Raw genomic sequence first — 20652 nt, 5'->3', positions numbered from 1 at the left:
TGTTTCTTAGTTCTCTCTGAAAAGTATGTTGAGGTGTAGGAAATTCTGTCTCATGGGTCCCTGCTCCTGTTTTAACCTCACTTCTGGTAATTCACCGCTTCTGCCTGTTCACCACTGAGATGGTGAGAGGCAGCAAAACAAGGACAAGCAGCAGAGAGAAGCTTGATTATTCCACATGCTGGGATCACCTTCATGGTTTGCAGTTAAATCGAGAGGGTGCTCTGTGTTCATACTACTAGCTTATCTTTTACTGCTGTTGAAATACTGGATGTGTGCTGTATTTCCCGGCCAGCAAAGGTCCCGTGGATAGAGAGGTCTTGTCTGTAAGTGGGTATTTTTTTTTTCAGTCATGAACAAATGATTAACAACTGAATCAATTGTGCCAGAGGTTGAGCAAGCTGTATCACACAGGCACATCTTGGGTTCAGGCTGGGGCAAAGTCATTTGGAAGAAGAAAAATCAGGCAAAAAAGGCAAACAGAAAGCTTTGCACAGCCTGAATCATCTCCCCTAACAGTTTGTCCTCCATGTCTGGAGGGCAGTTTATCACTGTGCTCAGTAACTGGGTTTAAAAAAGGGCTGCCTGAATTACACTCGTTTATTTGGAGCAGATTCCTGCAAGGATTTGGTTCATGTGCCTCTTAAATTGTTATCATCCACTGCCAAACCAGAAGGATGTCTCAGCCAGTTGCTTATTTTGCAGAGACGTGGCTCCACAGGCAGAATCATGTCAGTTGTAAGGTAACTGTGACACACTGAGGTGTAACACTTGGCCAGGTAACAGCACTGAGGTGGTTGGGTTTGTTTGGTGTTAGTGAATATGAATAGTTTTACATATCTAGCATTCTTCATTCCCGTAATGAGCTAATTAAAATGTATGTATTATTTGTGTCATCAAAGCACTCAGAGATGTACCCCAGAGCGAGAGATTGCGCTGCTGAAAGCCACAGTTGTTCAAAGTCAGGCTTTGTCTCTTCAAATACATTGTCCAGCAAGGGGAAGGGTGGGGAAACACAATGATATTCCTCATTCTGTACAGGGAAACACAGATTGAGAGAACTTCCCTCCCTCTAAGATTCTTGCTGTAGGCTAAGACTAATAGGAAGATGAAGGGAAAGACTCTTCTGTCTCAGGAGTCAAAAAGCTGTACCTAGAGGAAGAAGCAGCAGGATGTGAAGGCTCAACAGGCAACCAAAGAAAAACTCTTCAAGGTTCTGATCCGCCTTTGAAAACCCAACTGAACTGATGGGAGCCAGCCCATGGTAAGTTCTCAGCCCAGTCAGGATCTTTTAAGAGAGAGAATGACTCAATGTAGTAGCAAGAAAACACCAAGACATCACATTTGATATCCTGAGACATTACATTTGATACCCTGACAGGTCCCGCTTTCATGGGCTCAAGACGGGTATGTGGAGCAGAGTCTCTGTGGAATGGCCCAGCCAGGGCTGGGGCTCTTGTCCTCCCCAGCAGCGGGAGAGACAGGGCAGAGAACTTTCAGGGATAAGGCTTTCCCTGGGGCATGAGAATAAGTGCTTATGCCTTGTGTCTGACCTTCCTCTGGAAGACAGACATGCAAAGCAGCAATAAATAAATGATTCTGCACTCTATTCCTAGAAAGCCGGCTCGAGTTTACTTATCACTTCCTTCTTGCCAAGACTCAAATATGTTTCGTTTGTTGAAATATTCATTTTGTCCATCCCTTGAAAGGAGCATTACAAATGAAAGTGCAAATTGCTCCTGGGCAGAGCTTTGCTTCCTGCCCGCTCGCCCTGGGAAAGCCATGTGCTAACAACTGCAGCGTTTACCTTGTGAGCCTGCCAGGTGCTGGGTTATCTGCTGTTTACAGGGTGGCAAAGCAGCTCAGCAGTTGCTGGTTTTCTGCTTGAACCCCGTTCAAACCCCTGCAAGCAGACGGGGTGGGGGTGTTGGTCGTGTGGGATCGCCGGCGGTACCTCGGAGCGATGAGCGCTCCGCGCCCCATCAAACTGCTGCTGCTGCTCTGGGCCGTGCTCGGCGCCCAGACTGCTCATGGCTTTGGGTGAGTGAGTGTTTCTGAAGCCACATCCACGGGATGACATGAGAAACCATCAGGATCAGCGCAGGCTTTGGTGTTGTGCAGGCTGTAATTGCTGTCGTGAGGGATTTCTGCGCCTGTAACGGTGAAAGATGTTGTTTTGAAGGGAGCGTGGGGCAGCGTTTCCGCCTTCAGAGGAGTAATCCTGGTGATAAATCGGAGCTGACAAATTGCCACACTCGTGTTGTAACGTGGAATTGTTTGAACATGCAGCCTCCTCCCATGCTGGCTGCCCCACAGAGTGCTGGGCACACAGGGGGTTGGTTCCTTCAAGTGCAGCAATGGTGAGAATGTGGCTGGGAGCTGTTTCTTTCTCTGCTGGTGTAATAGATGTTGCTGTTTCAGAGAACTACATCTTGTAATCTTTCCAATCTAACTATGTTTTTGCACTGTTCTCTGAACTTTGAGCTTTGATTTCATGCCTCAGCAAGCCGATGAGGTTTTGTAATTCCTTTATTCTATGTGTTTTTTAATATGCTACAATGGGAGCCCCATGCCAGGCACTAAATCATACTTAAAGCTTCAGCTGATGCTGTTCCTTGTCTGGGTGGAAGAATTGGGAACACCGCTGTGGTAGTTTCCTTGTCAGACTGGGTATGAAAAGAAACTAATTGTCAATGTTTTACTAAAGCTCCCCACTTGAAGGAGGTGCTACAAGGGAGCATTTGTCTGGGACGAGGATTTAATCAGAAATCCTGAATCCACCAAAAGAGGAGGCAGCATTTTAATGGTGGCATTGTGGAAACCTTGGAGACAGTGGTCATGTGAGGGGGTGAAGTAGTGGCTGGGGTGAAGAGTAAAGGCTCACACTTGGAGTTCAGGTTCATTACTGGGTTGAAAGGGATTAATGGGTTAATGACCTGTGAACTGAGAGTAGAATCTAAAACTAGTGGCTTTGGCCAGCTTGGGAAAAAATGGGCTGCTGGGCAGAGACACTTGAACCTGGTTTTCAAAAATGCTGAGTGCATGCTGGGCCTTCCCTTGGGACCGGTGTTTGTCATGGAGGTGTCTGACCCTGGAGCCGTGGGGCAGGGGCAGCAACTGATGGTGAAGGTTTTAACTGCTTGCACAGCTTGAGGAGAAGCCCAGCTTGGTGGATTATGGGTTGAGTTTCCCATGCTGGCACTTGAAGGGTGGGTCAGGTTTCATACAGAACCAGTGCCAGTGGAATCAATGCCATCAGGATGAGGACTGAAATCCAGAGGCTGCATGCAAAGCGTGGTGAGATCTAGCAAGTGTTAGTTCTCCTCGGTGTCTAGTTTCACACAGGCATAGGCTGAGGTGCCAGGTCCTCATAGCTCAGAGTTTCACGCCCTGAATCTCTTGTGGTGTTGGACACAGTGGTCAGGAGTCCCCGAGCCCCGGTGACAGCAGTGACCGCGAGGCCAGGGACAGGCGCGCCCGCTCCGTGAGTGCCCCGCCGCAGCCCCGCGACTGCGCCCTCTCCACCTGGTCCTCCTGGAGCACCTGTGATCCCTGCCAGAAGAAAAGGGTGAGTGTCTATGGTCTAGGGACCACCTAGAAAGAGGAGGTGGGAGCTCCTTCAAGCCTTGTCCTTTTTGTCCATGGGGTTGGACAAACGAGGGGGGCTGCTGAGGAAAGTCCCGTACAGCTGAGACTGGGGGGTTTTGCTTTCAGGTGGCTTTTAGCTCTTCAGCTCACCATCCCCAGTAATTCCAGTGCTTTCCAGGGTGCCTTGCTGTCCAGAGAAGGTGTAGGCCCAGGCTTTGCAGGGACTTTCCAACACAGTCCTGTTCTTCCAGCATCGGTGCAAGACACCTTCCCCACTAATGGTCCCCTCTGGGACCTGGAGACACTTGGTGCCTCTCAGGATTAGGATGCTTTTTCTTGTCTGCCAGCCAGCATTTTCCAGCCAAGAAGCCCCATCAAATGAAAGTAATGATCCCAACAGCGTGAAGAGCAAAATCCCCGTTGCTAGAGAGACCTCTGCTAACGAGTTGGAGAAGCTGTTCCCAGGCTTAAGCAGAAATAACCAGTGATGGGAGTTGGGCAGAGTGAAGCTTCATATCAAAGAGTTAATCTCAGAAGCTGGGGAAAAAAGGAGGGCTGACATATTGGACGGAGTAATTGACTGCTTCACAGCAGTGTTGTGGGCAGAAAAAAATCCCTAATGATACAGAGGGGCAAGTAAATACACTGACAGAAAATAACAAGGGATGTCGTTACCAGCATTAATTGAAAGAGAGGAGATGGAACTGAATCCTTCCTTATTCTTGCAAAGTCCCACACTGCACTGTCAGGCTCATTTACACAAACTGTCAAAGAAAAGCAAACTTTCCTTCATCCCTCCCAATCCTCAACCCTTTCTCAGTAAAATTAAAACTGTCGCAGATCAGAAACCTTTGAAATGAGGCAAATTACCAGCATCACACTTCTGCGCTGACACTTTTCTCTTTTAATATGACAGTGCACCGAGATCAGATCTTGGTGACACAACGTTTGTTTTTCAACCAGAGAAGCGTAAAATTCACCATTTCTGTGTACTTGAGTCAATATTTTTTATTTCATCACAGTACAGATTTGCCCGCCTGGAACAACCCTCTCAGTTCAGTGGAGATCCTTGTGATTACTCTGACAGAGAAACTGAGGACTGTGTCACACACAGTCCTTGCAGGAATAGAGTTCGATGTGATGGGTTCGTGTGTGCAGTTACAGGTAAGGATTTGGGGACTGATGGTGCTCAGATAATCAGGTGTCACCTCTGATGCCACTGTGCTGAACTTTATGCTTCTGCAGGAGTTTGCTGGGCCAGAGGGGTGCCAGGAGTTGACCTGGCTCCATCCATGCTTGTGTTGTGTGTCAGTGACTTTGAGTGAGTCTATTACAACATCTGTCTATCTTTAAAATCTCCAAATAGGAAATTATAACCTGGTTATATCAGCAAAATCTGTAGCACAAACGACAGCAACAAGAGCTCAGCACCTGAGATGGGGCAAAGGAAAATGCCTCTGGTCTCCATCTTCCAGTGTTTTGGTGAGACTGAAAACACTCAGTAACTGTGGACATGGGAAGAGGGGAAAAGAAATACCATATACAAGGCCTGCTGAAACAGCATGTTTGTTCTCTCGAAATGAAACAAAATTACCAAAACATTCTATACTTCTTTATACTTTTAATTACTGTGGGTTTTTTTCCTAAGCTGAGCAAGGAATTTTAAGATTATGATGATTTTGAGTGAAACTGAGCAGATGGACTTTGGGATCCATGCAGATAGAGAAGAATTTTTTTTTTCCAGCTAGATTTGAACCATTAATTCCAGGAGTTTCCTATTTTTGCTCCTAGACTCCATGTCAGGGAGTGTGATCACAAGATTGTTTTATGAGTGACTTTCTCCTTCCATCCTAGGGAGATGCATTGCACGGAGGCTGCTCTGCAATGGGGATGACGACTGTGGGGACCAGTCAGATGAAAAAAACTGCAAAAAAGTGTTCAGGAAATGTGACCAGAAGATGGAAGAGTACTGGGGGATAGAGAATCTGGCAAAAGGGTGAGTCAGTGGCTTTGATGAGATGCTTCCTTGCTTAAGGCTGAGAATGATCTAATGTGACTTCAGACAAACACTGAACAGAGAAAAGCTGGAGCAGTTGCTGTATCCAGGAGTGAGCTGGGATCCAGGAACCTGATCCAAAGCTTGGTGGACATGGACCTGTTAGAGCAAGTCCAGAGGAAGGTCACCAAGATGATCAGAGGGATGGAGCAGCTCTGCTAAGAGGAAAGGCTGGGAGAATTGGGATTGTTCAGCCTGGAGAAGAGAAGGCTTCAGGGTGACCTAATTGTGGCATCCCAGTGCCTGAAGATGGAGAGAGACTATTTGCAAAGGCCTGGAGTGCAAGGACAAGGGGGAATGGCTTCCCACTGCCAGAGGGCAGGATCAGATGGGATATTAGGAAGGAATTGTTCCCTGTGAGGGAGGTGAGGCCCTGGCACAGGGTGCCCAGAGGAGCTGTGGCTGTCCCTGGATCCCTGGCAGTGTCCAAGGCCAGGTTAGACGGGGCTTGGGGCAATCTGGGATAGTGGGAGGTGTCCCTGCCCATGGCAGGGGGTTGGACTAAATGACCTTTGCAGGTCCCTCCCAAACCAAATCATTCCATGATTCTTGGGGTTTCTATTCTTACACCCTGTATTGGTGTGGTGGGGGGGGAGAAAGGTGTTCAAATGTCTTTGATTTCTTCCATGACATTGAGAGGTGGTGGGATTTTTGTGCTTTGTGTGAGTGGGATAGGGTGAACCTGCATATTAGCAGCTTTGTGGGGATTAAAATCTAAGTCTGAATTTATTCAGCTTTTACAGGCTAAGATTGTGACAACTTTCTGTAAGATCAGACTGTGTGAAAAGAGGGTTTTTTCTTATTCTACAGGGGAAAAATTGCTTTTTACATTAAAAAAAAAAAAGAAGGAAAATCATATTGCAAGGAAAAAAATACAATTTTCTCATTATTCTCTGGAGATACGGCTGCTGCACATGTCATTGATAATGCTTTGTACTTCTGAGTTTAATCAAAATTAAAAATAATGTTGGACAATTATAGGAACATGCTTCTCATCTCTTTGAAGCTACAATTGCTCAGTAATTTGCTTTTAGTGGACTTCCCCTTTTTTCCAGATTGTTCTAAAATTAGAGTTAATTTTTTTACAGCTTCAGAGTCATTATCATGCAAGCCTCTCTCCCCAAAATCAGGAGAGGCAGATCCAACAGAGCCCTGGAGTGCTGATAGTTTTTTGTGGGGTTTTTTTGGTGCAGTTTCATCCCGCCAGCAGCAATGGGAAAAGCAAACGATGGGGTTTAATCTCTTCATCTCCACAAACTGCATTGCTACATCCTTTCTTAGAGCACACAGGTTAAGGTTTCTGTCCATCATCCACTGAAATCAAAGGAAAACTCCCTGTGGTTTCAAGGATTTGTTGAGCTGTTGCTCAAGTACCTCTATTCTTGTTCCCCAGCAATTTTTACTGTTGTCTACTGACCTCTGGTTGATCCTTGACCAACCTGGCAAAGATTTTGGCTGATAAACCGGAACAAAGAAATGTGAATTAAAAATCAGTCTGGATTGATGGCATGGATTGGCAAACCTGTCTTTGAAGGTTCTGATGGATGTCGTTGATATTTGGGGGTGCTCAGGGTGAGCAGCCTGGTGGGGTGGGGGTTTGGCTGGTCCAGTTTGTTCGGCTTTTCCTGGAGAGTTCCACTAAAGGCCACAAAGCTGCCAGTGCTGGTGGCAGTAACATTGGTGACATTCCCAGCTGGGGGGGGTGAAAATTGCCCTTTGTATTCATCAAGTGTCAAAATTCAGCTCTGTCTTTTCCTTTCTTGTTAGTCAGTTCTTCTGCAGCACCTGGGTTGGTTGGACAGTGGAAGAGGCCAAGCTTTCCTTTGGGGTTTCAAAATAAAAAATTGTGAAACAAAGAGCCCATGGCCGAACAAAATCTTTTTCCTTTCTCAGCCAATGCATTTGGTGTTTAGCTCTGAATTGATGGTACCATAAAATATTGCTGTTCTGCTTCATCTACAGGTTGAATATCTTCACAAACAGCTTGGAAGGGTTGGTTCTTGATCACAGGTACTATGCTGGGGGATGTTCTCCCCATTACATCACAGACACGAGGTTCAGGAAGCCATACAATGTGGAAAGCTACATACCAGAGGTACGTATCAGCAAGTAAACTTACCTACACATATTCCAGTGGATTTAGTGCCCAAAGCTTCATTGCTGGATCATTTTTTTAAAAAATCCCCAAATTCTTGACACCCAAAAGGATCAGGCTGAATTTTACCCTATTCCAGAACATCCTCATACCCCACGCACTCCATGATGTTGAACACACCACATGCTCTGTGTGAAAACTTGTTCCTGTCAGGCATCAAAGCTGTATTTCAAATATTATATATATGACCTTAATGCTTTTGATGACGTGATGCTTTTGAGTGCTGCCCACTAGGAAACCTTTTCCTTTTAGAATTTGTACTTTAATTGATGCCTGTGTTTAAGATTTCGCCTTCTTTGCATAAGATTGACATACTAAGTGAAAGCCTGAGGACCTTGCAGTGTGGAGGAGACAGGGGCTTTCCTGCTGCTGTAAATCAAGCATTCTTGAAGTACCTGTGTTAATAATAATAGCGCTTTGCAATTATACAGGGCTTTTCATCTTCGAAGTGCAAGCATTAATTCACAAGTATATTTGTGTCTGCATTCCTTTCCCATGCTTCAGGTGTGCAATCACTATGCAGGAAATGAGACGTGTTGTTTTTCCTTTCTGTTTAGACCAAAGGCAAATATGAATTTACAATGACTGAATATGACTCCTACTCAAATTATGAAAGCAGTGTCCTGAAGGCAAAATTTTCGCAGTCAAGCTTCGGCTTTGGTATAAAAATACCACGAGTGTTTGAACTTGGTTACAATTCAAATGACATGAGGTTCAAGAAGTTCTATCAGAGGATGAAAAGATTTTCTTCAAGTGTAAGCACTGCTCCACTTAATTCCCTGCTAATGTGTTCCCTGTGTGTGTGTGTGTTGGTTTGATGCTCCTCCTCAGGTCAGCAGCCAGGACTGGGATAAATCAAATTTTTTCCCCCAACTGGATTCTTCCATTTGTTCAAGTCTTGACTACCCCCACAACGCCTTCCTTTGTGTTTGCAGCATCCTGGAGCTTTTCCATTCAGCTCTCAGCCAGGGTCTGGGCTCCCTGACCTTTGAAATAAGCCACAACTTGTTGAGAGGACTCAGTGATCCTTGTGGGTCCCTTCCAGCTGTGGATATTCTCTGACTCTGAGTGGGGTCTTTCCAGTGCCCTGCTGGGCATCCACCTTTGAATGTTTGTCATGAAGTCATCTAAAAATTGAAACTGAGAAGCCTGTTCAACTTGAATCTAGAACTCCTACGACTCCCATAACTTGTTTTCTTTTTTTTCATCTGTTGTTGCCATAAACAAACGTAGCTCATATCAGTGGTTAGATAGCATCACCAACCTGTGTCTCCTTTCAGTATAAAGTGTACTCAGGAATGGCAAAGTGTTCCTTGCATTTGCTTCCTGCAAAGTGGCATTTCGCACAACAAGATCAGTGGCTGATGAGAAGCATTTGCAATAGATATCCATAAAGAAACCCCAAATTAAGTCCTGATTTTATTATTGAAGCTGCAGACCTCTATACTGAACCCTCCCTGATGTGCTTGTGCTGCTGGCTCAGACAGCTGAACATTAAATCCTTTAAACATAGTGAAAGACATTTTCTGTCCCAGACTTTTGTGCCAGAAAGGGGAGAGAAAAAAATGTATCCATGTACACACATCTACACAGAGACATATAAATGTGTGTGTGTGGGAGAGAGTGTTTGTGTTTTCTTCTTTCCTTTCAGTTTTGATGAGGGCATATTCTGTGAAATACAAATATGAACCTAGCTCAGCCAGAGAATCACCATTTCCCATACAAATCATGATTTCAGTTGTCAGAACTTTTCAGGAGAGGGCTTGTGAGAGATAAAGTTTTATTAGGGGTAGAGCAGTCCCATGGGATGCTGAGGTGTCCTTGCGTCCTGGGTGTGCCACGTCAGAACCAGGACCCTGCCCTTCCCTGTGTCCCAGTCGTGGCCTGACTCTCAGGAACTTTACCACTAAAAGTTTTCCTTTTGCAGAAGTTAGCTGGAAGATTTCCAGTTAGGAGATTTCCAGTTAGGAGATTTCCAGTTAGGAGATCTCCAGTTAAAAACTGTGAAATTAATAAATCCTGGCCAGCGCTAATTGTTTAACTGCAAATAACCCCACGTTGCCACAAGAATGACATCCCTCACTCCTCCTGGATTCTCCTGTGCTCCTGCCTTTCCTGCAGTCCAGCAAGTTCATCCACGCCCGTTCCGAGCTGGCTGTTGGTGTTTACAAGCTGAAGCCCCGAGCCCTGATGCTGCATCACGAGTTCCTGCAGAGGCTCCGGCAGCTGCCCACGGAATACAGCTACGGGGAATACCGGGAGCTCTACAGGGACTTTGGGACACACTTCATCAAGGAGGCCACTGTTGGAGGCATCTATGAATATACTTTGGTCATGAACAGCGAGGAGCTCCGCAAGGCGGGTACGTGCATCTGATGGTTGGGAAGGAGCTTTGGGAACAGCTTTTGGGTGGTAAAACCCCTCTGCAGGCACACAGGGGTGGCTCAGGTCTGAGGTTGGGAGAGGGAGATGATGGAAGAAGGAGTCAACAGCATCTCTGAGAAATCCTGCAGGAAATGTGGGAGTGGAGGTGCTCCTTGGCAGTGAATAAAGAGGTTTTCAAAGCATGCTCAGCATCATGGACTGGATTTAGTTCACAAAGAAAGGCCCTGTGGCAAGTATTTTAGACAACACGTTTTAGAGGCTGACAAGATGTTGAGATGAATGAGAATCGTGGATCTTAACACTTCTGTTAGCTTTGAAAGCCTTCACCCAAGTTCTTTTTCCACTGCCTTTCAAATGGCAGTTTTGAAACACCTTTAGCCTCGAGAGCTTTTCCAGCACATAGGAAACAGTAAATAATTTGCTGGGTGACTCTTGAGCCTGACATTGCTCCTGCTCTTTGGCTCTGGCTCCCTTTGTTGTGAGAAATGATGATTGTTGTGCAGGACAGAGCGAGCAGCGTGACATTAATCAATAGCTGCACTCTCAATTATTTATTCATTGGCAGGGGAGTGAGGAACTGCCTCCGCTGTCTGTTTGCAGAGGCATTTATTGGGCTCTGCTTTGTGTGATGCTCAGTCTGTTTGCTCTTCTGCTGTGTAGGAAGTTCCTTACTCTGGACTCTGGTAGAGCCCAGAGGGACAGAATTTAGACTCAGATTTCAGGTATTCAAATTCTAACAGAGTTTCCCAATTTCTCAGCTGTTGGTGTGAATCCATCACAAGCCACGTTTCTTTGAACTGAAGTGTATTATTGTTTGCATCAAAATGCTCAGTGTCTGCTGACCCACATCAGCATCCTGCAGCAGTGACAACATTTTCACTCAAGTGCTGAGCTGGGCTGTGAGTTCTCACCAGGGTTTTGTAGGTCCAGTCTGAGAATTCAGGGTTTTCCCTTCAAATCCACCATTTTATTCCCCCAAAGCAAAAATACATCATACTGTCTGTGCTGGAACTAAAGTTTTCTTTTGCAGATCTGGTATCACACACTGTGTCACATGGTTGGAACTTGCTCTGCTCTCATAGAATCATATAATAGAATAGATATCCATAAAATCCAATCTGCCACATCATAGAATCACGGGATCCTTTAGGCTGGAAAAGCTCTCTAAGATCATGGAGTCCAAACTCTCAACCCAGCACTGCCAAGGCCGCCACTAAACCACGTCCCCAAGTGCCACATCCACATGTCCTATAAATCCCTCTGGGGTTGGTGACCCCACCCTTGCCCTGGGAAGCTTCTTCCAGGGCTTGGTAACCCTTTTGGTGAAGAAATGTATCCTGATAATCCAATCTAAATTTCCGTGAAGCAGTTAAGTCTCTTCTGGCAACAGAGAATTGGAGATGGGAGCTAGTAAAAGGAGGAAAAGCTATTTTATCTATTCCTCTTAAAAAGCCTGGCTCCTGGGGATGGGGAGGGGTGGTGGGGAGTTTGTGGTTAGACATCCACTGTTTTCCCACCCACTGCAGCTCTGCTTAACCCAGTACAGCTGGGTGGGTGTCTAAAATCCTCCTCTTCCAGCATTTACCTTGCATTTCCACTTGGCTTCAGAGTTCTGTAAAACACAGAGATTTCATTTCATATAGTTCTGTTAAATAACAAAAAAAAAAAAAAAACAAAAATAACCTTCTTCATCTTATCTTTTTTTTTTTATTCCCCCAAAGCAAAAATACTCATCAACTCCCATGTTCTGTGTACATGGAGATAAAACATGGAACAGTTGTATTAAAACCCTACAATTTTTGGTTGTGTATTTAAGGTTATTCTCTGAGTGATGTCCAGAAATGTGCACAGAAGGGCTTTAACATTGGTGTGAATCTTCGTGTAGTCTCTGTGGGGCTTGGAGTAGATTCAGCTGGCTGTAAAGCCCTTTTGAAAGAGATTGGAGGTAAGCATGAAACACTTCTGCCATCTCATTTCTTTGTCATAGTGAAAGGAAGATTTTGTGAGCTTGCCTGTCTGAAATATTTCCCCACTCCCTCACAGCCACTTTTGGGTCTCCTGGCTAACCCCAGCCAGGCTTAACAGAGGAGGAGATGTCTCAAAGCTTGGGGTTTTTCCAGTATTTTCTGTGTAGAGAGTAAATATCTGCTCAGCATCCCAAGGAAAAGCAGGGGCAGATCAACCATTACCCACCAGGCCAGCGCTGTGTTAAATATCAACTCCCACCTCTCAGCAGGGCAACCCAGCACGCCCCTTTTTGCATCCTGATGGGGAAAACAGGGAGGTGATGGTGTTGTGGGATCCTCTGGGGACGTGGGGAGCTGGGGGTGTGCATGGGAGGAAGGTGCACCTGGGAATACATGGAGGAGAACAAGGAATCTTCCTGGTGGTGAGGAGCATCGGGCTGTGCAAGGACCTGTGGGCTTAAAACCGTAGGGAAGAAATTTAGGGGAGAGATGCAGGGTGCAGGATGGGGAATTCCTGCAGGGGAGCAGGAGGGACACAGCACACCCTTTGTAGGAAGCCAGGTGAGAAACACTTGTGGCCTTTTCCCTTTGCCCTCTGAGTGGGACGGGTCCCGTAGGGGGGTGTTGTTTTGCTGTTCGCTGGTCACTGCAGCCCACAAAGACACAACCTGGGCAGAGTTGGGCACTTTCTGAGGGTGTTTTTGCAGACAGCACTGCCAAGAAGCAGTTTGTGGAGGATTTCCTCGCCCTGGTCCGCGGCGGAGCGAGTGAACACGTCGCCACCCTGGCCCACAAGGACCTGCCCACGGCCGAGATCATGCAGCAGTGGGGAGAGGCTGTGCAGTACAACCCTGAGATCATAAAGCTGAAGGTACTGCATCCCTCACTCCCTCCAGCCTCAGCTGAGCACCTTGGAGAACTCTGTGTTTAGATAAACAGGATTTAGAGAAAAAAAACCCCGGGAATAATGGACCTCATTGCGTGGCGTAGCTTCTCTAAGTGAGATTCAGAAAAGCAAAGGTGTGATGCTTTAAAGGGACTGTGGTCAGAAATACACAAAGTAAACAGCTTTAACCCTTTAGCTGGGCTGTGCAGATGCCATTTCTTGCTGCCTGCCAGGCAGATCAGACAATCTACCTTCTGTTTTACCAGTGTATAACTTACCAAAATTATATCTGGCAGCATGTATTTTATAAGGACTTCTATTTTCCTTGATGTTTATGAACTTCTGTGAGCACTAGTGACAATTCTTTCTGGTTCATAAGGTCAAGTGGTTCACTGTGTATGCCTGGATGTCTGTGCAGCTTAGCTGAACCTTAAAAACAGGAGTTTGGCTTTGAAGAGTCGAGGAATTTTGATCCTGGAGAGTTTTAGAAATGCAAAAAGCAAGCAGAAGTGTGTAGCAGTTCTGCCTCATCGTCTTTAGTGTCAAAATGGGTGAATAGAACAAAGGTGCATGAGAACATCCTTTTAAACAGGAGTTGGTTGAGGTGGAAGTTGATTTATAGTTGTTTTTCATTGTAAAATTTAATTTTAGGCAAAAATCTTTACATTTGTAAAAGAGAGGTTTTTCTCCAGAAAGAGGTGAACTCTAAAAAGGTGAAGCAAGCAAAACTCAGTAATTTGGAAATACAGCCAGTGCCCATCTGGCACTTGCTGCAGCCCCTGGTGTGCTGTGGATTGAGCGTCCAGAAATGCACTGGGAGGTCTCAGGGCAGGAGACAAGAGGAATGCAACCCTCTGCCCCAAATCCCACACATCTCCCATGAGGAACTGAGGTGTTCTTTGTCTTGCCTGGCATCAGTGACCAGGCTGCCCAGTGAAAAACCTCAGGCGGATGTAATTTGGATTTGGTATCTTCATTTCCATACCAATATCCCTGTGGGGCTTGAAGATCAAAAGTACCAGCGGAGTGTGACTAAATGTCAGCCCAAGAATGCTTAGTTAGGGAAAACTAAAGCAAATCAGTTCATAAATCATCTGCTGGAGGGACTTGGCAGGTCACTCTTAGTGTATTTCCTCATTTGTATGATCTGAATTCAAAAAGCAAAGTATGGATCACAGATAATTGATGAAGAGTGGATGTACAGCAGCAGGAAATGAGCATTTTTTTGCTTTTTATTGGAACATTCTTTGGTTCTTGTAGTTTGAACCTGTGACAGCAGGAGGGTGATCCTTTCATGCTTACTGCGTGTGGCCTGCATGGCACTATCTCTGCAGTGAGGATGGGAATTTGGGATGGATCCTCTGCTGGCACATGGAAATACCACCCCACTGGCAGTAGTGGGTGACTGGCACTATTGACACCCCACTTCAACTCTCCCTTGTTCTCAGGAGGAAAATAAATGAGTGAGCCAAAGTCTCCTTGATCCCTGCACGTTCACTGTGTTGTGCACCCCTTTGCCTTCTCTCTCTGACCCCATCTGCACGTGGAGATCAAATCCTCTCCCTTCTGGAAGGGAACGGAAACCCTTATCTGGGCCCCATGAAGACAGAAACCAGCCTTGAAATGCAGGAGTGGTGGAGGTGGAAGTGCTGATGTGAGTCCCTGTGACTGGTGCCTCTGGCTGTGCTGGGGCACTGTAGGAGGAGGTTTTTGTGGATGGTTTTTAGGAGACATTTTTAAAATCAGAGTAAGAGGTCACTTAGAAAATGTAAGTTTGAGCAAATCTGATCTATAAATGTCTGTACCAGGAATGTGGACGAGAAAGGATTTAATGAAACTCCTGTGCAGCTTAGCCTGTTTGTCAGCCAGCAGCTTGGCTGCTGTATTTTGTTACACATTTCGACTGCTCTGGTGTTGGAAACCAAGGGGAGCATCCTTGGGTGTATTCCTGGCATTGTGGCCTTGTTGTTCACAGGGTTTTAGCAAATAGCAATGGGAAACCTGGAGTTTGTGCCACACAGCCTCCATTTCCCTCTCCAGCTGTGCCACCACCGGGCCTTGGGATGTTCAGAGTGTCTCGAGCTTGGGAATTAATGCAGTTTCTCCCCTCCCTTTAGGCAGAGCCACTGTATGAGCTGGTGACTCCCTCTGACTTGGCTGATTCCACCAAAATAAAAGAGAATCTGCGGCGGGCTCTGGATGAGTTCCAGCTGGAGACCAGTTCCTGTCGCTGTGCTCCGTGCCACGGGAATGGCATCACCTTCCTGAGAGGTACAGGGATCCTGCTCCTCTTTTCTGCCCTCTTGATTGAAATCAGCTGGGAATTTGTGGGGAGCACGTGGCAGGCAGTCTGCTCTTTAGTTTCTCCTGTCATTTCTTTCTCAGGTAATTACTCTGTTTTTAAAGATGCTCTGTTTGTAAAGTCCCAGTAAGTAAAGACAGCAAAGTCAAGGGATGTGTCTTTGTAATGGGAGTGACCATTATCTGTATCAGTTTTACAGAAGAATTTGTTACTTCTCAATTATCCACTTAAAAAAAAAAAATCTTTGACTTCTTTAAGTCTCCTCCTTTTGCTTTTAAGATTGCTTCCATCCTCCTGGAGAAGCGACTACTGTCTCAGCATTAATTAGTGTTTGTAAAAGTGTTGTGAAGATGAAAAGCACCATGTAAGTGCCAAGCACAGTGATCACCACCACCTCCCCATTTCTGATAGAAGCTGTCCTCCTTTGAAAGCAGGCTGTGATTTTAAAAATGAAGGGGAAAAATAATCAAATTAAATGAAAACTGCTCTGCCTAAACAAGAGGTATATGATGTGATGAGAGCTTCTAACAAAGGGACCATTTTGTCAAGTGCCTAATTCCAATCTGCATCTGCAAAAGTCCTGATGAGAATCGTTATCATCAAATTGTATCTAATGCAGAAACGATCACTTCAGGTACCAGCCAGCTGATTGTAGCACTTCAAGCATTTGTCTCGTGGTGACCTTTGTTTAAATAACTTTGTAGGAGATGAGTCTAGGTTAGTATTTCATTTAGGATCTTCTCAGCAAAAGGTTTTAAATGACCATATATTTTCCTAAGTGGGAACTCTCCTCCAGGTTCCAGACTTGGGATACACACCACAGTCCTGGGCAGTCAGAGCAGGGATTTTGGGCTTTTCCTCTGCCACAAAGCCAAGTTAGGATATTTCTGTCCTGGTTGCTCTTTCTGGATGTTGCAGTTTGTTCTTTATCAGTTTTACCAAGAGCTCTCTCCAGAGACCCTACCTGCAGTGCTGTGTTCAGTTCTGAAACCCCAAATACTTAAAGGATGAGGAGCTGCTGGAGTGAGTCCAGAGGAGGCCACAGGGAAGGCAGGGTTAGGTGGGATACTGGGAATTAATTCCTGGCTGTGAGGGTGGTGAGGCCCTGGCACAGGGTGCCCAGAGGAGCTGTGGCTGCCCCTGGATCCCTGGCAGTGTCCAAGGCCAGGTTGGGCAGGGCTTGGAGCAACCTGGGATAGTGGAAAGTTTCCCTGATTGTGGCAGTGGAGTTGGAATGAGATGAGCCTTAAAATCCTTTCCAACCCAAACCATTCCAGGGTTCTGTGATCTCTTTTGGAGAGGAGCAGGAGGACTCTGTGGTCCCCTGGCTTGTGGAATTGCACCAGCGAGTCTGAGGTTGAGCTGCAGGGCAGGAACAAATGGCTGGGGAGGTGAGAGGGGTGGCAGGGCCATCACAGCTCCCCTCTTTATTGGTATTGATCCCTTCAGCACTGGAGAAAAATGATGGCATTTCACCCTCTGGCCCTTCCTCACAGAAGATGAAGTGCTGGAGAGGAGTGGATGCCTGCTGGGAAATGTGGCTCCAGGTCTGTAATTCCCACCATCTCTGCTTGCTTTCAGGAACAGAGTGTGAGTGCTTGTGTCCCCTCGGCTACCGCGGCACCGCCTGTGAGATCAGCAGGAGGAAAGGTGAGAGGCTCCCAGCTCCAAGGAGACAATCCCAGCTGTGTTAGGAGTGTCCAGGGATGGCAGCTGATGGGTGAGGAGTGATGCCAGCCCTGGCCATTCCCAGTCTGCCCAGCCCAGTGCACCCAGTTGGGCCCCTGCAAAGGGGACAGCTGTATTTTCCCTGCCCTCTTCCGAATCTCTCTGCCCTCCTGATGAGGTGGGTTTACTTTTGCAGTTCAAAGCTGCATGTACATGCCTTGCAATCAAAATACAAACTCCTGCCTAGTTTACAATCCTTGGAAAGCCTCAGGTCTCCTCCTCAGGAAACAGCTCTGTTTCCTAAGTTTTTCCCTTTGATAAAGCCAGCATGTTGCAAACTGTTCTCCCCCAGATATGCTACCATGCATTTTAATCTTAAAATCTTATTACGTTGTTTTGAAGCATTTACTAATGCTTCTTGGTCACTTTATATCTCTGCTGCCTCCTGACTGATGTTCTTAACTCCTTCTAGTTTAGGATCATCTGTGAATTTAATCATTTTGTTTACTTCTTCCAGCTCATTAATTTAGATGCTAAATAATACCAGATCCCAGGCACCCAGAGCTCTGGCACTGTCCCACAATTTGATGCACTGCATTTATCACTGGCTTTGTTTACAGCCTTACCCGGTGCTCATTCTGCATGGCTATGTCCAAACTGAGCCAGGCTGAAATGCACTTTAAGCCAAGATTTCACCGAACCAGGGGTCACTTTTGTGCGTGTTTCTAAGGAATCCCACGGAGCCTTGAACTGTGGAGTCTCTGACACCTTACCTCAGCCTGTTTTTCACACACATAGTCACATCCAACCCTCCCAAAGCTCACACCCATCCATTTGTCAACACTGTAACTTCATTTCTCACTCCCATTTCCTCCTTTTATGTGTTGCCTCCGTGATCCTCGGGATTTTGAATTTATGTCACTCACATGCTCAGGGTCCAGAAGAATCAGTGTAATAGGAAAAGCAGTGGAGGGAAAGCTGAATAGTCAAGCTGTTGTTCACTGAAGTGCTAACACTGCCCCTACCACCTCGAAATGTGGCTGAGACAAGTTTAGTTGGTCTGTTTCTTATCTAGGCTTGGACTAAGACAAAGAGAGAGACATCCTTCAAGCAAATAAAAAGCTAATTGACTTTTTTTCCCCCTTTCATGTCTTCCTGAAGTGTAGTTTGAACAAGCACCAGAAATGCTGAGCAGAGAATTAACATCTCTAAAACAATTGCTCATTGTTAATGACTCCAGTATATTGTTAGTGATGTGGACAGGGGCAGAGCTGTTTGTACTCAAGTACGATTCATGGGAGCTGACAGCTCTTCCCATGGAAAGAGCTGCTTGTTCCTGACAGTCCTTTCCAGCTTTGTTGTTTGGTTTTTTTTCCAGATGCTGCTGTTAATGGAAACTGGGGGTGCTGGGCCAGCTGGTCCCCGTGTTCAGGGGGCCAGAGGACCAGAAGGCGACAGTGCAACAACCCTGCCCCACAGAATGGTGGCTCCTCGTGCTCAGGGCCAGACTCTGAGACAGTTCCTTGCTAGAGAGAATCAGCAGGAACTCCCACAAAACTGATGGGCACTTGGCAGACTGCTTGGGAAGACATCACCTCACTGAATTTCTGAGTTGGCTTTGCTCTGCCCATGGGTCTCGTCCAAGTCAGAAACGTTTCAGAAGACAGTGGGAGCTGGGAGGGTGTTAGGAGCCACACCTTTGGACATGCAGTTGTCCCATGGGATTGAATGTGCTTACTGACCTCAATATTTTGCCTTTTCCCTGTCTTTATTGCAATGAGACAAGCTTTATCTCTGTCTGCATTTGGTAGCTGCATGATTTCAAATTGTACTGTCTTGCTGTTGAAGGTTCCTTTGAGATAAGAAGAGACACTTTGATCTTACGTGCAGCAGGATGTGCACTAATGCACAGCTTCTGTGAAGGCAGCTGTGTCATGTGGAGCAAAATACAGCACATTAAAGCCTAAATCCCAATGAGCACAACAGTGTCTAACATGACATTTAGAGCCACTGTGCCTTACTACTCTGCTTTCCCAATTTATTTTGTTGCTCCCACCCCTGCCATGGACAGGGACACCTTCCACTATCTCATGTTGCTCCAAGCCCTGCCCAGCCTGGCCTTGGACACTTCCAGGGATCCAGGGGCAGCCACAGCTTCTCTGGGACAAATGGAACATTTTGAAAAAGCTGTCTGCACATCCCCTGAGGTCTTCTGCCCTTAGTAGCTGCCTTTGCCCCAAACAAGCTCTGGTTCATCAGTGTGATCCCATAAAGGCCAGTATTCCCACTGCTGCTGAGTCCACCCAGGGTGGGACATCTGACCTGGGGAGAGTTCACTGTGAAAAGAGACAGACTGAATGGTTTGCCATCCCTGGAGCTGTGTGTCCCAGTCTGGGTCTAACAGCAGAGGAACTTAAAACACTGTGCACCATTCCATGAGCCTGGATCATTCCAGGGCCTTGCCTCCTACAGCTTTGTTGGTGGTTAATAGTTTTTGCAAAAACATTTGGTCGGGCCTGCTGCAAAATAACCAGCGACAGCTTTGCTCCAAAAGACAATTCCACCAGTGCAAAGTTGCTCATGAGTGTTGTGAGTCTTCTAACATCTGCAAGGTCAAACTCTCTTCCAAGGGTTTTTAGCAGAGCTGCTGATGGTGGGCTGGTATTGCCCGTTCCTTTCCTTTCAGACTGACGTTGTCTGAATGTAATTCCTGTGAGAGCAGCTCAGGCTCCCTGACATCTGAACAATGGAACATGCATTTAGTTGTAGCCCTCATGCCGCCTCCACACTTATCGACAGGGCTTCTGTGACAGCTTTAAGAAAGGCAGAGCACATTGCATATGTAAAACAAGAGGGCTCTGTACTCATTATGGGCTTCATCATTTAGCTGCCAACCCAAAACATTTCCCTTTTCCACTGCATAGCTGCACTATCTTTTGTGTGATGGAAATTTGCCCAGAGATTCTCTTTTGGGTCATGATCAAAGAGGTCACTGCTTGTGTGAAGTAGGATATTCCTCCAAGTGTTTTGCAGGGGCTGTGTAGGAGCTCTGGAGATGAGGACCCTGAGCATGGTTCATGGGTGCCTCTGAGGACACAAGCTGCAGTGTCATTGCCTGCCCTTCTCGAGAATCATCGGTGTAATCTGATTAAGGACATTTCTCAGATGAGTCAAGTGGCTTTTTTAAATTTAACCACCTTTCCTGATCATCAAGCTGGTTAAACACACAGCAGTGGTGCCTCTCTCCACTGCTGTGGCAAGGAGAGCCAAGTGTAGCGACCTGAATTGTTCCCAAATCAGAAAAACCCAGATTTTTTGAAGTGGTGGCAGTACCTGAGCTTGTATATTTGGGGAGCCGGGGTTTTGGAGGAAGAGAGGAGAGATTTGACAGTCGTCAAGATCATCAAGATAGTCTGACTGAAGAATGAGTTCAGCACTGGTTGAATATTCAGCCTGTAGGCTTAAAAGCCTCCCATAAAGGACATAACTTTATCTTGTCCTTGTGATTTTGTGCTTTGATTCGCCTACCTAATGATTTATTATAACCTGGGGGGCAATAAAAAATACTGTGCTGAAGCTTTTATTGTTTCATTTTGGTTCACATTAAATTTTGGTACCATCTTTTACTGGTGTTCCTAACTCTCACTC

The 20652-nt window shown here is 46.2% G+C and overlaps 1 protein-coding gene across 1 annotated transcript; it reads left to right on the top strand.

The window, feature by feature from the left end:
• Window positions 1-1864: 1864 nt before the first annotated feature.
• On the top strand, window positions 1865-18987 carry C8B (complement C8 beta chain). Its single transcript, XM_042030792.1, has 12 exons — window positions 1865-2037; window positions 3415-3565; window positions 4608-4749; window positions 5440-5581; window positions 7604-7736; window positions 8354-8551; window positions 9918-10158; window positions 11998-12126; window positions 12856-13019; window positions 15152-15305; window positions 16918-16986; window positions 18383-18987. The coding sequence occupies exons 1-12, from the start codon at window positions 1961-1963 to the stop codon at window positions 18532-18534; spliced, it is 1752 nt and encodes a 583-aa protein (XP_041886726.1). The 5' UTR covers window positions 1865-1960; the 3' UTR covers window positions 18535-18987.
• The last annotated feature ends 1665 nt before the right edge of the window (window positions 18988-20652 follow it).

This window comes from Corvus kubaryi, unplaced genomic scaffold, assembly GCF_017639235.1.
Source record: "Corvus kubaryi isolate FWS band 111438036 unplaced genomic scaffold, C.kubaryi_AGA036_p1.0 37334, whole genome shotgun sequence".
In the NCBI taxonomy this organism is placed as follows: domain Eukaryota; kingdom Metazoa; phylum Chordata; class Aves; order Passeriformes; family Corvidae; genus Corvus; species Corvus kubaryi.
The sequence above is the reverse complement of the archived record's forward strand: the minus strand, read 5'-3'. Positions and strand labels throughout refer to the sequence as shown.

Bases quoted from the DNA above. Each gene is read 5' to 3' on its own strand.
- C8B (XM_042030792.1), top strand. From the start codon at position 1,961: ATGAGCGCTCCGCGCCCCATCAAACTGCTGCTGCTGCTCTGGGCCGTG. The intron at 7,737-8,353 runs GTACGTATCAGC...CTTTCTGTTTAG, and splicing joins TGGAAAGCTACATACCAGAG to ACCAAAGGCAAATATGAATT. The intron at 10,159-11,997 runs GTACGTGCATCT...TGTGTATTTAAG, and splicing joins CGAGGAGCTCCGCAAGGCGG to GTTATTCTCTGAGTGATGTC.